Below are 15955 nucleotides of genomic sequence, written 5' to 3' on the forward strand. Positions count from 1 at the left end.
AGACTGAGGTTGGATTTTAGAGGGAAAGGTGACATTAAACAAAACTGAATCACATGAAGGATCCTACCATGCAGAGAACTGAGGGGGAATATCCCCAAGCAAGCCTCTAAAGTGGGGAGAACTTAACCTCAGCACAAATTGAGATATGGTTGGCCAGTATGATTGGAATGGAATGAGCCAGGGAAAATACTCTCTCCAGCTGGAAACTTTATGAGATAGTTTTGGTTACTAAGCATCCTCTATCCACAAGTGGTCCAGTATGCGAGAGATTTTTCATAGACCAGCCCCTGAATATCCTAGAGCCAAATGGTTCCTTTAGATTTCTCATCTCCTGTTGTAATTGCTCAAATCATCAGAGTGATAGTATATAAAGCATTATATTAATGACTGAGTTATTCATTTTAAATTAAAACTGTAAGGCCGGGCGCGGTGGCTTACACCTGTAATCCCAGCACTTTGGGAAGCCAAGGTGGGCGGATCATCTGAGGTCAGGAGTTCGAGAGCAGCCTGGCCAACATGGTGAAACCTCATCTCTACTAAAAATACAAAAAAAAAAAAAGTAGCTGGGCATGCTGTGGCGCACCTGTAATCCCAGCTACTCGGGACTCTGAGGGCTGAAGAATTGCTTGAACCCAGGAGGCAGAGGTTGCAGTGAGCAGAGATCATGCCATTGCACTCCAGTCTGAGCGACAAGAGCAAAACTTGGTCTCAAAAAATAATTAAAGCTGTATATAATTAGTACAGGAGTTGGCAAACTTTGGTAAAGGTCTAGATCGTAAATGTGTTTGTCTTTGCTGGCACTACAGTTGCAACTACTTGATTCTGCTGTTGCAGCATGAAAGCAACTATAGAATATGTAAATAAATGGTTATGGCCATATTTGAAATAAATGGGAAGCCCAATTTGGCCTGTGGACCATGGGTTGTCCATGGACCTATTATATTACATTGAGAGGCCAACAAGAGAGATTATAAAGAATCAGGGGTAGGAGAAGAACCATGACTAAGAGGGGGAGAATTCTAGGAAGGGAGGAAGTGATCAGAAACATCCAATACTTCAGTTAACTAGGAAGAGAACACAGAAGAGTCTTTCAGAAGTGGAAGTTAGGAGACCATTACTGACCATGAAAAGAACAGTTCCCGTATTAAGTCTGTTCATTTTTCACTGGGCCTGTTTCTATGCACATATAGGGACTGTGTTGCTCAGTGCTTTGTGGTTTACAAAGTTCTCTTGCATGGTCACTACTAACAAAAGCACACTCCGAATAGAACCTTGTCTCCAAGCTCAGTGCTTGGACCTCTACATCAGATAGGTCCTCAAACTCGAGTTAGTCCAATGATACCTATCATTAGGGCAGTATGTGCCCTAAAAAGAATCCCAGTAGTTAGTAGCATCTTTGGCAATAGCTACAACCAATTCTTATAGTTGATCAAAACCATAGTAGGCGGATAAAATGTTATGATCTCACTTCTGATTCATCTATGCAAGGAGACACGGAGTCTCTTGCTACAGAGATAACATGGAATTCAGAAAATGCCCAGTAAGCAGCCAGACTGGAAAAGCTTGCAGGTAGTTAATTGCTATTAAGTGATAAAACATTAAAGTTGATGGGTGAGAGGGGGTGAGGGATTTAAAAAACTGCACATTGGATACAGTGTATACTGCTCGGGTGACGGGTGCACCAGAATCTCAGAAATCACCTCTAAAGATCTTATCTATGTGAGCAAAAACCACCTGCTCCCCCAAAACCACTGAAATAAAATAAAATTTAATAAATAAATTAAAATAGATGGGGCAAGGAATCTGTGCTATTAAATAATAAAGCATTATTCAATTTTGAATGTAAATTACTTTGGAAATAAAAGCAAATCATAATACTCTTGAATGAATCATTCATAAAATTATACATTAGATGTTCAGGGTTCAGCATCTTAAAAATAATACAAGTTTTACATGACTCCAGAAGTAGTCCAACTGGATTAATATTTAGAGATACACAGGAACTGTTCCAACTGGATTAATATTTAGAGATACACAGGAACTATTATAGTATTTATTCATTTATACATCACCTAATTCCAAAAATAATTTGTCAACTTATAACTCTTAGAAAGCTAATACAGTTGGTTCTTTGTACACAGGGGTTCTGCAACTGTGGATTCAGTGAACCACAGATCAGAAATATTCAGGGAAAGGGCCAGTGCAGTGGCTTACGCCTGTAATCTTAGCACTTTGGGAGGCTGAGGCAGGTGGATTGCCTGAGCTCAGGAGTTTAAGACCAGCCTGGGCAACATGGTGAAAGCCTGTCTCTACTAAAAATACAAAAAATTGCACAGGCGTGGTGGCTCAAGCCCGTAATCCCAGCACTTTGAGAGGCTTAGGCGGGCGGATCATTTGAGGTCAGGAGTTGAAGACCAGTCTGGCCAACATGGTGAAATCCCGTCTCTAGTAAAAATACAAAAATTAGCTGGGTGTGGTGGTGGACACCTACAATCCCAGCTACTCAGGAGGCTGAGGTAGGAGAATCACTTGAACCCAAGAGGCGGAGGTTGCAGTGAGCCAAGATAGAGCCACTGCACTCCAGCCTGGGCAACAGGGTGAGACTCTGTCTCAAATAAATAAATAAATAAATAATTGGATGGGCGTGGTGGCGTGCACCTGTAGTCCCAGCTACTCAGGAGGCAGAGGCCTGAAAATCACTTGAACCCAGGAGGCGGAGGTTGCACTGAGCCAAGATAGCACCATTGCACTCCACCGTGGGTGACAGAGTGAGACTCTATCTCAAAAAAAAAAAAAAATTAAAATATTCAGGGAAAGAAAAAACTGCATCTGCTTTGAATACATATGGACATTTGTTCTTGTCATTTTTCCCTTAAAAATACAGTATAACTATTTACATAACACTTACATAGTATTAGATGTTATAAGTAATGTAGAAATGATTTAAAGTATATGGGAGGGTGTGCATAGGTTATATGCAAATACTATGCTATTTTATATCAAGGACCTGAATGAACACCCTCAGAATTTGATTTCCATGGGAGGTCCTGGAGCCAATCCCCAACAGATACTGAGAGATGATTATATTATATAGATCTATAATCATTTATATTCCATTAGGGACTGATGGGGGAGGAGTCTTTTCAGTTAAAGATTAAAAGGGAAATACAAGGGAATAAATAAGATTAAAGGAAATCTTATTTCCTTACTGGCTAAACTTTCCAAGAGTATAATTATGCAGCAACAGTTAGGGCTCACGTGTTAAGAATAGTCAGGAAATCCTGTCTCCAGATGCCTGAGGATTGCTATCTATCTGTTTGATGACTTGCTGTAGAAATCTCTAGGCCCCAAGTTGATATTCTTGTCTCCACCAGACACCAGACTTTGTGTGATTTCTCTATCAGCACTTCCTTCTGCCTCCCAACTACTTGCCATTTTTGTATCTGTAGTTCTGTAGTTCTCTAAAGCAAATTTAAATCATTCTGTTCCTTCTGCATGTTCATTGAGGGCTCAGTACACATAAGTCAGGCAAGTAACAATTTATAGCACTTTATAGTCTACAAAGAATGAAAGCTAGCATATTAGCTAAGAGTTTGGGCTTTTTGAGATAAATTGTTTAGGTTCAAAGCCCCAACCTGCTACTTACTATCTTTGTGACCTTGGGGAAGATACTTCTATTTTTTAGGCCTTTATTTCCTTGTCTGTTAAATGGAGGTGATAACTACATCCCTTAGGATCTCTATACAGTTAAAGGAGATAATCCATGTTTAGAACATAGTACATGGTAAGTACTCATAAGTAGCACATGGTAAATGTTAGTTGATAATATAACCAATACTATACTTGATAAAAAGAGCTATTCCTCTACAGTATCCCATTTGAATTTTTCAATAATCTTTTAAGGTATTTTAGTATTATCAGCCCCATTTTATAGATTGACCCTAAGGCTTTGAGATGCAACTTGCCCCAAGTCATACAAGCATTCCTGGCAGGGCTAGGATTAGAATTGGGTTGTGTAGGCCAGGCGAGGTGGCTCATGCCTGTAATCTCAGCACTTTGGGAGGCTGAGGCGGGTGGATCACGAGGTCGAGAGATCGATTCCATCCTGGCCAATATGATGAAACCCCTTCTGTACTAAAAATACAAACATTAGCTGGGCGTGGTGGCACATGCCTGTAGTCCAGCTACTCAGGAGACTGAGGCAGGAGAATCTCTTGAACCCGGGAGGCAAAGGTTGCAGTGAGCCAAGATCATGCCACTGCACTCCAGCCTGATGACAGAGCGAGACTTTGTCTCAAAAAATAATAATAATTGGGTTGTGTACATAGTTCCTCTAGGGCTTGTAGTTAGACTGGGAGGGAATAGGTTTCATCTCAAAAGCCAGCCCTAAACAGTTGAAATGGTTGTTTGGAGTCCTGTTTTGAGAATTCTCAAAGCAGGTCCTAGCTCATTAAGAAAAGAATGCCTGATGGATGAGCAGTATTTGCCATGGGCTCAGAAACATGTAGTGGGATTGTGTCCTTGCTTTCCTTTTGTGTGTGTTTGTTTTCTCCTAGCTAAAGTTTCTCGTTAATCCAAGGATTTCTTTGTAAACAGAAATTTTAGTAATTTTTGATTTTAGTGATTTATAGAATCATTTTAGCCTTACAGGTTGTCTAGAGAATTGTTATTATTTCTAAAATAGTTTGTAACTAAGGCAGTTGATAGAGGGGCAGCTCTTACAAGCTGTTTCTCTGTAATAACTCTTCACATTTGCTATTCTCATATAGGCACACAGATTGAGAAATCTAGTAGTCACCATTTATTTCTAAATTAAGTTTGGACACTTGTTTTAAGTACTAATTGCAGTTTGAGAAAGAATTGAGAAAACCTTATTTTCACATATGAGCCAAATACTAATCTCCTTGAAAGTCAGAGAAGTTGTTTTGGATATGTCAAATAAATATCACTTTATTTATTTATTCATCCATTCATTCATTTATTTTTGAGATGGAGTCTCACTCTGTTGCCCAGGCTGGAATGCAGCAGTGTGATCTCTGCTCACTGCAACCTCTGCCTCCTGGGTTCAAGCGATTCTCCTGCCTCAGCCTCCCAAGTAGCTGGGATTAGAGGTGCCCACCACCACGCCGGGCTATTTTTTTTTTTTTTTTTTTTTGTACTTTTTAGTAGAGATGGGGTTTCACCATGTTGGCCAGGCTGGTTTTGAACTCCTGACCTCAAATGACCTGCACACCTCGGCCTCCCAAAGTGCTGGGATTACAGGCATGAGCCATCACACCCAGCCAGTACCACTTTAGATATACACAAAAACTAGGTTTCTATGGAGTTGGCATATTTGATTCACCCAACTTGGACTTCCTGGTTTTATTTTAGCCAGTGTTATCCCATCCCTTATTCTTGGTCTTATTATGGGGAAGTAGCAACTTATATTTTAAATGTTGACATCACTTAAGTACTGGAAAAGCTAGAGTTAGCTTCTGGGTTCCACCTTCTCTACGGGAAAATGCCTCAGAAAAAAAGCTGGCCAGAACTCTACGTTTATCTCTATACCCAGCTCGGGCTTGGCATTGGAATACTTGGGTAGTCCTATTTCTCAGTATGAACTACCTTTGGGGAATATGTGCAGACAAAGCTCATGAAGTCTGAGAACTTGGTACTCCATCCCCTAGCTGCAAAGAAATACAGGAGAGATGGTAAAGGAATGCACAATAGCAATTTTCCCAGTTATAATTCTGTGGATTTCATTGGACCATTGCAGTCATCTCATCTCCAGTTCTTGTGAAAATACTTCAGGGATATAGAGAATTTCCCACCTCCTCTGGAAGTCCTGGCCATCTTTAGACAATTCTGACAAATTTTCCCTTTTACTTCTACTTCCAGTATAGGATGGCTAAGCAAGAAAGAAAATCTGCCTCTCAGAAAACACTTATATTCCACACTGACTACTGTGGAACTGATCTGCTTTGATTTCTTGAGCTTTATTGATTTAAATTTGAGGGTTATTTTATTTTTATTAAATATGCCCAGGCAAATAACCAAGGTTAAATAAATATCTGAAAGAGCTTTGTGGGAAGTATAAAACTATTTGGGGAGAAAAGAATTTTCTCCCAAAAAGCTTTCTAGGAATGTAACTTGTAAGAACTCTGAGACGCATACTCTCTAGAGAAAAAAATATATATATTTATGAGAAGTCAAGGTCTTTAATCTTTGTAATTAGAATAGATATTTCTCAGTTTTTAAAAATCATGTACTGATCACATTTCAGTTTAAATTACTTTTAAAATTCCATTGTGCAGAGTCAATCTTTAGGAGTACTTACTGCAAATGGTTAGAGAAAAAAAGCATAGTTTCTTACAGAATTAGTATGAAGTGCCTTACGAGACGTAATTCATTTATTTAGTGTTTTAAAAAGAAAAATTTTAGCCAGGTGCGGTGGCTCACACTTGTAATCCCAGCACTTTGGGAGGCCAAGGCGGGTATATTGCTTCAGGTCAGGAGTTCAAGACCAGCCTGGCCAACATGATGAAACCCCATCTCTACTAAAAATACAAAAATTAGCCAGGCGTGGTGGCACACACTTGTAGTCCCAGCTACTCAGGAGGCTGAGGCAGGAGAATTGCTTGAACCTGGGAGGTTGCTGTGAGCTGAGATTGTACCACTGCATTCCAGCCTAGGTGACAGAGCAAGACTCTCTCTCAAAAAATAAAAAATAAATAATAATAATAATAAATAAATATAAAAATGTCGACCAGGCACGGTGGCTCACGCCTGTAATCCTAACACTTTGGGAGGCTGAGGCTGGTGGATCGCCTGAGGCCAGGAGTTCAAAACCAGCCTGGCCAACATGGTGAAACCATGTCTCTACCAAAAAAACAAAAATTAGCCGGGCATGGTGTCGAGCACCTGTAATCCCAACTACTCGGGAGGCTGAAGCAGGAGAATCGCTTGAACCCAGGAGGTGGAGGTTGCAGTGAGCCGAGATTGTGCCACTGCACTCCAGCCTGGACGACAGAAGCGAGACTCTGCCTCAAAAAAAATAAAATAAAATAAAATAAAATTTCATTCAAAAGATAATCTTGTTTCGTTTATTATTGTCTTATTAGGTGATATAATCCAAACATCTAATATAAGTATGTTTTTCAAGCAGTTCTCAGCTCTAAACTCCTTTTGTAACCTCCCTTTCCCAAATGGAAAGAGTTCATTTTCTGAGCAGAATTTTAGTAGTTTTTGCCGGAATGAAGAACAACAAACATATTATAGATTTAGGCTTTTATACCTCTTTCATACTTAATGTTTGATCTTTCAGTCTTTTCCTGAGACTTCACTTCTGCCTTTGTTAGTAAAGCCTTCTCTCTGGGAGTTTTGTTAAATCAAAGATACCTTATTATTCTCATAAAATTTTATCTGCCATGTTGAAGATAGGAGTCCCTTTGCCCTTATCATTTCATGGATATGCATTTAGTATTTTTGGTTGTTTCAGACTGACCCCAATTCTTGGCATTCAGAAACATTCTCGGGAAGGTATGGTGTTTACACGGTTTCTAGACACCCTGCTTGAAGAATTACATCTAAAGAATGAAGACCTTGAAAGTTTAACCATCATATTTAGAACCAGCTGTTTACCAGAGTGGTAAGTTGGATTGTGTTTTATTCTGTTTTTTATTCGTCATTTGTTGCCTACGTGGATTGGCTTTTTTTTTTTTTTTTTTTTCAATTGGAAATTGTAAAAACCAAGTACAGACCTCAAGATGCCCTCAGTTTGCTAAGGAAGGACATGGTATCCCTTAGTTCTCAGCTGCCTCAGTCACTTCCTGTCTACTTACTTTGTGCCCCATATTTGTTGCATTCCTCTCTTGTAGGCTACAACAGTTCTGTTTTTTGCAGTCCAGGAAACGCCACATTATCAGTTTCATACTCAAGCATAGGCTATCCCACATGTCCCATCTGATAAGTTTCTTCCCAGGAAGTAGCAGTTTACTTCAACCCAGCTACTGCAGTGATCCATTGGGAACATCCTGATCCTACTGCCCCTTTCAGTGAAATCACCCCTTACCCAGCCAATACCTTAGTCATTTCATGTACAGATAAGCAGGTGAATTTACAAGTCTGACTTTGTTGAATCCTAACTCTGTTCTGAGATACACAGCCCTCTCCTACTATCCCAAACCCTTTCCTCTTTCAGAACTGCCAATCGGAATATTCCCTTCCATGTCCTGGCTTAATCATAACTTTCCATCTATTCCTTCCTTCCTTCTCATTTCACACAATTCCAAAGTGCATGCTCAGATAGGTACTGATTTAATGTTATAATTGAGGGAATTCATCCTAAACTACCAATGAGATTCTCTCAGGGAGCATTTTCTTTTTTCTTCTTCTTCTTTTTTTTTTTTTAAACATTTTTTAAATTATAAAAGCAATACAAAATGTTGTAAAATAAAAATTAAGCAATACAGATTGCATTAAAAGGAACATTCCCCCTCCACCTCTGCCTCTAATCCCATCTCTTTCCCAGAAGCATACTTGATGTCTGTCATTTAATATTTCTTTTTATTTTTTGAATTTTTATAAAACAATCTTTTTTTTTTTTTGAGACAGAGTCTCACTTTGTCACCAGGCTGGAGTGCAGTGGCGCCATCTCAGCTCACTGCAACACCTGCCTCCCGGTTCAAGCGATTCTCCTGCCTCAGCCTCCCTAGTAACTGGGACTACAGGTGTGCACCACCATGCCCAGCTAATTTTTGTATTTTTAGTAGAGATGGGGTTTCACCATGTTGGCCAGGATGGTCTTGATCTCTTGACCTCATGATCTACCCGCATTGGCCTCCCAAAGTGCTGGGATTACAAGCGTGAGCCACCGCACCCAGCCTATAAAACAATCTTTAACCAAATCTCTAAATATACAGGAAGGATATTTGAAAGAGGTGATTTTGGTGATTAAGAAAGAATACCGGACCGGGTGCGCAGTGGCTAATGCCTGTAATCCCAGCACTTTGGGAGGCTGAGGCAGGCGGATCACCTGAGGTCAGGATTTCAAGACCAGCCTGGCCAACATGGTGAAACCCTGTCTCTGCTAAAAATACAAAAATTAGCTGGGCGTGGTGGCAGATGCCTGTAATCCCAGCTACTTGGGAGGCTGAGGCAGGAGAACCACTTGAACTCAGGAGGTGGAGGTCGCAGTGAGCCAAGATTGTGCCACTGCACTCCAGCCTGGGTGACAGTGCAAAACTCCATCTCAAAAAAAAAAAAAAAGGAATTAGCACTGTAATTGCCCCTCAACTTATACCCAATGGTCTTTTCAAGTGATCCTGCTACTCTGAGGACACTATATAGCAAAGGCTTTTACTGAAGGCGTGAACTTGGGTTGGTTTGTATAAGCATAGCATTCAAAGGCCCTTAAAGAATACAGAGAGGTTGGAGGTTAAACCAATCATACTCCTCAGTCCATGACATCTTTTGTACATTGGTTGAAAGGTTTCTTGGCTGGGTGCAGTAGCTCATGCCTAAAATTCCAGCACTTTGGGAGGCCAAGGTGGGAGGATCACTTGAGCCCAGAAGTTCAAGACCAGTCTGAGCAACAAAGTTGCCCAGTTTTGTAGAGATCCTGTCTCTACAAAAAATAAAAAAATTAGCAGATATGGTTGCCTACAGGTGGCACCTGCCTGTAATCCCAGCTACTCGAGAGGCTGAGGCAGGAGGATTTCTTGAGCCCAGGAGTTTGAGGCTGCAGTGAGCCATGATCACACCACTGCACTCCAGCCTGGGCACCAGAGCAAGACCCTGTCTCAAAAAAAAAAAGAGGTTTCTATTTCAGACTGAGAGCAAACAGTGCCTAGCCAGAAGTCCTTCTAAACCTGCTGTAATGAATAGATATCAATTAAAAATCATTTTAACTAGCATATTTTAAACTTGTACATAAACAGATGGTGTTAAAGTAGTTTTAAGGACTTTCAACAGTAGATGTTTTAAGTGGACTTAATAGTTCCCCTATGATCATTATTTATTTACATTGTTCATTTGCTTAAGTAATCAAAGGTAAATCTTGGCCCAGATTACTTTGTCAGTATTATAAAGGATTACGAATGAATAACCCTTATTACATAATTTTCCATGTGAGAAATGAAGATGGTTGTGAGTGGAAGGATAGAAGGTTTTTTTGTTTGCATGATTTTGGTATGCCATGGTAAATTCATTTGAGTCTAGAGATTTTAATATCTAGTAACCTTTTCAAGATTACTACCTAGTATATTAATATGCTTTCAGCTGTGAATAACAGGAAAAAAATCCATTTCCAATTACCTGTTGTTAATGTGGTATATTAGTTAACTTCTGCTACTAACAAATTTTTCCAAAAAAAAAAAAAAAGATGTTTGTGGCTTAAAGCAACAAACATTTTTTATGTCACAGTTTCTATGAGTCAGGAATCTAGGTGCAGTTGAACTGGGAGCCTCTGGTTCAGGGTCTTTCCTGATGTTACAGTTAAGCTATCATCCAGTGCTATGACGTCACCTGAAGGCTAGAATGGAAGATCTCCTTTCAAGCTCATTCAGGTGGTTGTTGGCAGGAATTGTTGGCAGGATCGCACTCCTTATAGACTGTTGAACTCAGGGTCTCAGTTTCTCACTGTTGTCTAGAAACCTCCCCTAATCCCTTGCCCATAGGCCTCTCTAGAGTGCACCTCACAGCGTGGCATGTGGCTTCCCTCGGAGTGAGCCAGTGAGAGAGGATACCCATGATGGAAGCCACAGTCTTTTTGTATTAATAACTAATCTCAGAAGTGACATCCCATCACTTTTGCTGCGTTCTGTTAGAAACTAGTCAGTAGGTCTAGCCCATACTCAAGGTGAGAGAGAGGATTATACAAGGGCATGAATACCAGGAGACAGCAGCCATTGGGGGATATCTTAGAAGCTGTCTACCAGAGGGGCAAAAATGTTCAGTAGGCTCCAGTTTTATATACAGCATACCACACTGTCTTGGTGAGAGTCTTGAACTCCATGCTGATTGAGGACACCCCTGAATCAATTCATGGGGTCATGGGAATGCTGTGACGAAATCATTCTGGCAAAGGATGAGGGAAGGAGCTAATGAAATCATTCTGGTCAAGGATGAAGGAAAGAGAAGGGCTTTTCCAGTTGACCTAGATCAGTCAAAACTTAGCCCTCAAGTTGAATATGAAGCTCAGTCTATTCCACCCAAACTGTTGTTGGGTAGAATATACATAATGCGGAAAAAATGGAATGAATATTGACAAGACATACAGTGTCTACAACAGCTAGTAAAATACTTTACATATTTTTTGTCGTTTTGTTTTTTGGGTTTTTTTTGAGATGGAGTCTTGCACTCACCTGGACTGGAGTGCAATGGTGCAATCTCGGCTCACTGCAATCTCTGCCTCCCGGGTTCAAGCAATTCTCCTGCCTCAGCCCCCCAAGTAGATGGGACTACAGGTGCATGCCACCGTGCCTGGCTAAATTTTTTTTTTTTTTTTTTGTATTTTTAGTAGAGATGGGGGTTTCACCATGCTGGCCAGGTTGGTCTCAAACTCCTGACCTCGTGATCTGCCTGCCTTGGCCTCCCAATACATGTTTTATTCAAAGTGTCCTTTTTTGCTTCACAGATATATTCCATGAAGACAAAATAGAAGATGAACTTCTATTCACCGTTTCTGGAATTCTAGCCACCATGATGGTCTGGTGGTGACTGATAACTAGCTTTATTCCAAGACAGACCTTTACCTCTTTAAGTTTCAACCTCCCATCTCCCAGTCCCTCAGTCTCCAACTGCAGAGGATGGCCTCCCCAGATAGAGGAGAGTCATTACTCCAACAAGGATAACCAAGTCTTTCATCCCTAGCTACAAGGCATAGTATTTTTATTTGAAAATGAATGTTTAAGTATTAAATTGAAACTTGAATGAATATTCAAGAAAATATAATGATGTCTACTTTTTCTGGATGATTCCAGCCATCATATCAGTTTGCCAAAAAAATTGAGAAAATTATGATTTTGACCTCCCAATCTAAATTCTAAATTCTAAAGATCAGTAAACAATTAGGTCAATAAATGCAATTTAAGATGAAGCCATTTGGAAGTCTAGTCCAAAACAGGAAAATCCCAGAACTTTCTGGACTCACTGAAATGTTTTAAATGGAATCTGTAGTTTGTTTGCAGGAGAGACAATTTCTAGAATTTAGATTGCTTTTCAAAATGTGTATCAAGTAGGCAAGTTAATAGTTGAGGGGGGCCGCAGACAACTTGGGGAGCGTTACTGGAATGCCAAGGAAATACTCTTGGACACTGGAGGAAATGACAGCTGCTGAAGCCCAATCATGGAAAAGGACCAGAAAGCAGCCCACTGGAATGGGGAGCTTAGTGGGCAAGGAAGTAGGGATATAATTTCTCTTCTTGGCTCCACCAGTAATTAGCTCTGTGGCCCAGTCACCTAAACCTTCTGGACTTCAGGTTGTATGGCAGTAGGCCAGAGAACTGGCAGTCGGCCATAGAATTGGCATATAATCTTTATGGAGAAGGACTGCAAAAACTAAACTTTATCTCTGTGTGGACAAAGGCTACTGTCATCCTGTTGTTGCTCTGGGGTCACTTTGACAATTTTTTTTAAGCTCATTTGATTGTGTAAGGGTCTAACCACAACAAAAAATCATAGTATAATAGAATTAATCAAGTTCAGCAAGGTCACAGGCTACAATAATCAATATACAGAAGATCAATTGTGTTTTCTATTCAGAAAAGTCCAAAAATGAAATAAAGAAAATTGTCTTCACAATAGCACCGAAGAGAATTAAATACTTAGGAATAAATTTAACAAAAGAAGTACAAGACTTGTATAATGAAAACTATAAAACATTCGAGAGGGCTGGGCATGGTGGCTCATGCCTTTAGTTCTAGCACTTTGGAGGCAGTGGCAGGAGGACTGCTTGAGCCCAGGAATTCAAGACCAGACTGGGCAACAAAGTGAGACCCTGTCTCCACAAAAAATAAAAATTTAAAAAAAAATTGAAGATGGCTAAACAGGAACAGCTCTAGTCTACAGCTCCCAGCAGGATGGACACAAAAGATGGGTGATTTCTGCATTTCCAACTGAAGTACCTAGTTCGTCTCACTGGGACTGGTTGGACAGTGGGTGCAGCCCACAGAGGGTGAGCTGAAGCAAGGTGGGGCATCGCCTCACCTGGGAAGCACCAAGGGGTCGGGGGATTTCCCTTTCCTAGCCAAGGGAAGCTCTAAGTGACTATACCTGGAGGAGGGGTACACTCCTGCCCAAATACTGCTCTTTTCCCATGGTCTTCGCAACAGGCAGACCAGGAGATCCCTCTCATGCCTGGTTCAGTGGGTCCCACGCCCACAGAGCCTTGCTCGCTACTAGCGCCAGCACTCTGAGATCGATCTGCGACATGGGAGCTTGGCGGGGTGGGGCGTCCCCCATTGCTGACACTTGAGTAGGTGGTTCTATGCTCACAGTATAAACAAAGTGGCAGGGAAGCTCAAACTGTGTGGAGGCCACCACAGCTCAGCAAGGCCTACAGCCTCTCTAGATTCCACCTCTGGGGGCAGGGCATATCTGAACAAAAGGCAGCAGACAGCTTCTCCAGACTTAAACATCCCTGCCTGAAAGCTCTGAAGAAAGCAGTGGTTCTCCCAGCATGGCGTTCGAGCTCCAATAATGAACAGACCTCAAGTGGGTCCCTGACCCCCATATAGCCTGACTGGGAGACATCTCCCAGTAGGGGCCAACAGTCACCTCATACAGGTGGATGCCCCTCTGGGACAAAGCTTCACAGGAAGAATCAGGCAGTATTATTTGCTGTTCTGCAGCCTCCGCTGGTGATACCCAGGCAAACGGTCTGGAGTGGACCTCCAGCAAACTCCAACAGACCTGCAGCTAAGGGGCCTCTCTGTTAGAAGGAAAACTAACAGAAAGGAATAGCATCAACATCAACAAAAATGACATCCACACCAAAACCCCATCCGTAGGACACCAACATCAAAGACCAAAGGTAGATAAAACAACAAAGATGGGGAGAAACCAGAGCAGAAAGGCTGAAAATTCCAAAAACCAGAACGCCTCTTCTCCTCCAAAGGAACACAACTCCTTGCTAGCAAGGGAACAAAAGTGGACAGAGAATGAGTTTGATGAGTTGACAGAAGTAGGCTTCAGAAGGTCGGTAATAACAAACTTCTCTGAGCTAAAGGAGCGTGTTCTAATGCATTGCAAGGAAGCTAAAAACCTTGAAAAAAGGTTAGACGAATGGCTAACTAGAATAACCAGTGTAGAGAAGAGCTTAAATGACCTGATGGAGCTGAAAACCACAGTACGAGAACTTCGTGAAATATACACAAGCTTCAGTAGCCAATTCGATCAAGCAGAAGAAAGGATATCAGTGATTGAAGATCAAATTAATGAAATAAAGTGAGAGGACAAGATTAGAGAAAAAAAGAGTGAAAAGAAACGAACAAAGCCTCCAAGAAATATGGGACTATATGAAAAGACCAAATCTATGTTTGATTGGTGTACCCGAAAGTGATGGGGAGAATGGAACCAAGTTAGAAAACACTCTTCAGGATATTATCCAGGAAAGCTTCCCCAACCTAGCAAGGCAGGCCAACATTCAAATTCAGAAAATACAGAGAACACCACAAAGATACTCCTCGAGAAGAGCAACCCCAAGACACACAATTGTCAGATTCACCAAGGTTGAAATGAAGGAAAAAATGTTAAGGGCAGCCAGAGAGAAAGGTCAGGTTACCCACAAAGGGAAGCCTATCAGATTAACAGAGGACCTCTCGGCAGAAACCCTACAAGTCAGAAGAGAATGGGGGCCAATATTCAACATTCTTAAAGAAAAGAATTTTCAACCCAGAATTTCATATCCAGCCAAACTAGGCTTCATAAGTGAGGGAGAAATAAAATCCTTTACAGACAAGCAAATGCTGAGAGATTTTGTCACCACCAGGCCTGCCTTACAAGAGACCCTGAAGGAAGCACTAAACATGGAAAGGAGCAACCAGTACCAGCCACTGTAAAAACATGCCAAATTGTAAAGATCATCAATGCTAGGAAGAAGCTGCATCAATTAACAGATGAAATAACCAGCTAGCATCATAATGACAGGATCAAATTCACACATAACAATATTAACCTTAAATGTAAATGGGATAAACGCCCCAATTAAAAGACACAGACTGGCAAATTGGATAAAGAGTCAAGACCCATCGGTGTGCTATATTCAGGAGACTCATCTTACGTGCAAAGACACACATAGGCTCAAAGGATGTAGGAAGATCTACCAAGCAAATGGAAAGCAAAAAAAAAAGCAGGGGTTGCAATCCTAGTCTCTGATAAAACAGAGTTTAAACCAACAAAGATCAAAAGAGACAAAAAAAGCCGTTACATAATGGTAAAGGGATCAATTCAACAAGAAGAGCTAACTATCCTAAATATATATGCACCCAATACAGGAGCACCCAGATTCATAAAGCAGGTTCTTAGACACCTACAAAGAGACTTAGATTCCCACACGATATTAATGGGGGACTTTAACACTCCATTGTCAATATTAGATCAACGAGACAGAAAATTAACAAAGATATCCAGGACTTGAACTCAGCTGTGGACCAAGCGGACCTAATAGACATCTACAGAACTCTCTACCCCAAATCAACAGAATATACATTCTTCTCAGTGCCACATCACACTTATTCCAAAATTGACCACATAACTGGAAGTAAAGCACTCCTCAGCAAATGTAAAAGAACAGAAATCACAAAAAACTGTCTCTCAGACCACAGTGCAATCAAATTAGAACTCAGGATTAAGAATCTCACTCAAAACCACACAACTACATGGAAACTGAACAACCTGCTCCTGAATGACGGCTGGGTAAATAACGAAATGAAGGCAGAAATAAAGATGTTTTTTGAAACCAATGAAAACAAAA

General features: G+C 40.9%; 1 protein-coding gene across 1 annotated transcript in view; it reads left to right on the plus strand.

The window, feature by feature from the left end:
* Positions 1–12785, plus strand: part of RPAP2 (RNA polymerase II associated protein 2) — an 89312-nt gene extending 76527 nt beyond the window's left edge. Inside the window, exons 12-13 of the mRNA XM_025405802.1 lie at positions 7481–7630; positions 11618–12785. Coding sequence (XP_025261587.1) covers positions 7481–7630; position 11618 — 151 coding nt within the window. The 3' untranslated portion in view covers positions 11619–12785. The remainder of the gene's footprint in view (positions 1–7480; positions 7631–11617) is intronic.
* Positions 12786–15955: the final 3170 nt, after the last annotated feature.

This window comes from Theropithecus gelada, chromosome 1, assembly GCF_003255815.1.
Source record: "Theropithecus gelada isolate Dixy chromosome 1, Tgel_1.0, whole genome shotgun sequence".
Classification (NCBI taxonomy): Eukaryota; Metazoa; Chordata; class Mammalia; order Primates; family Cercopithecidae; genus Theropithecus; species Theropithecus gelada.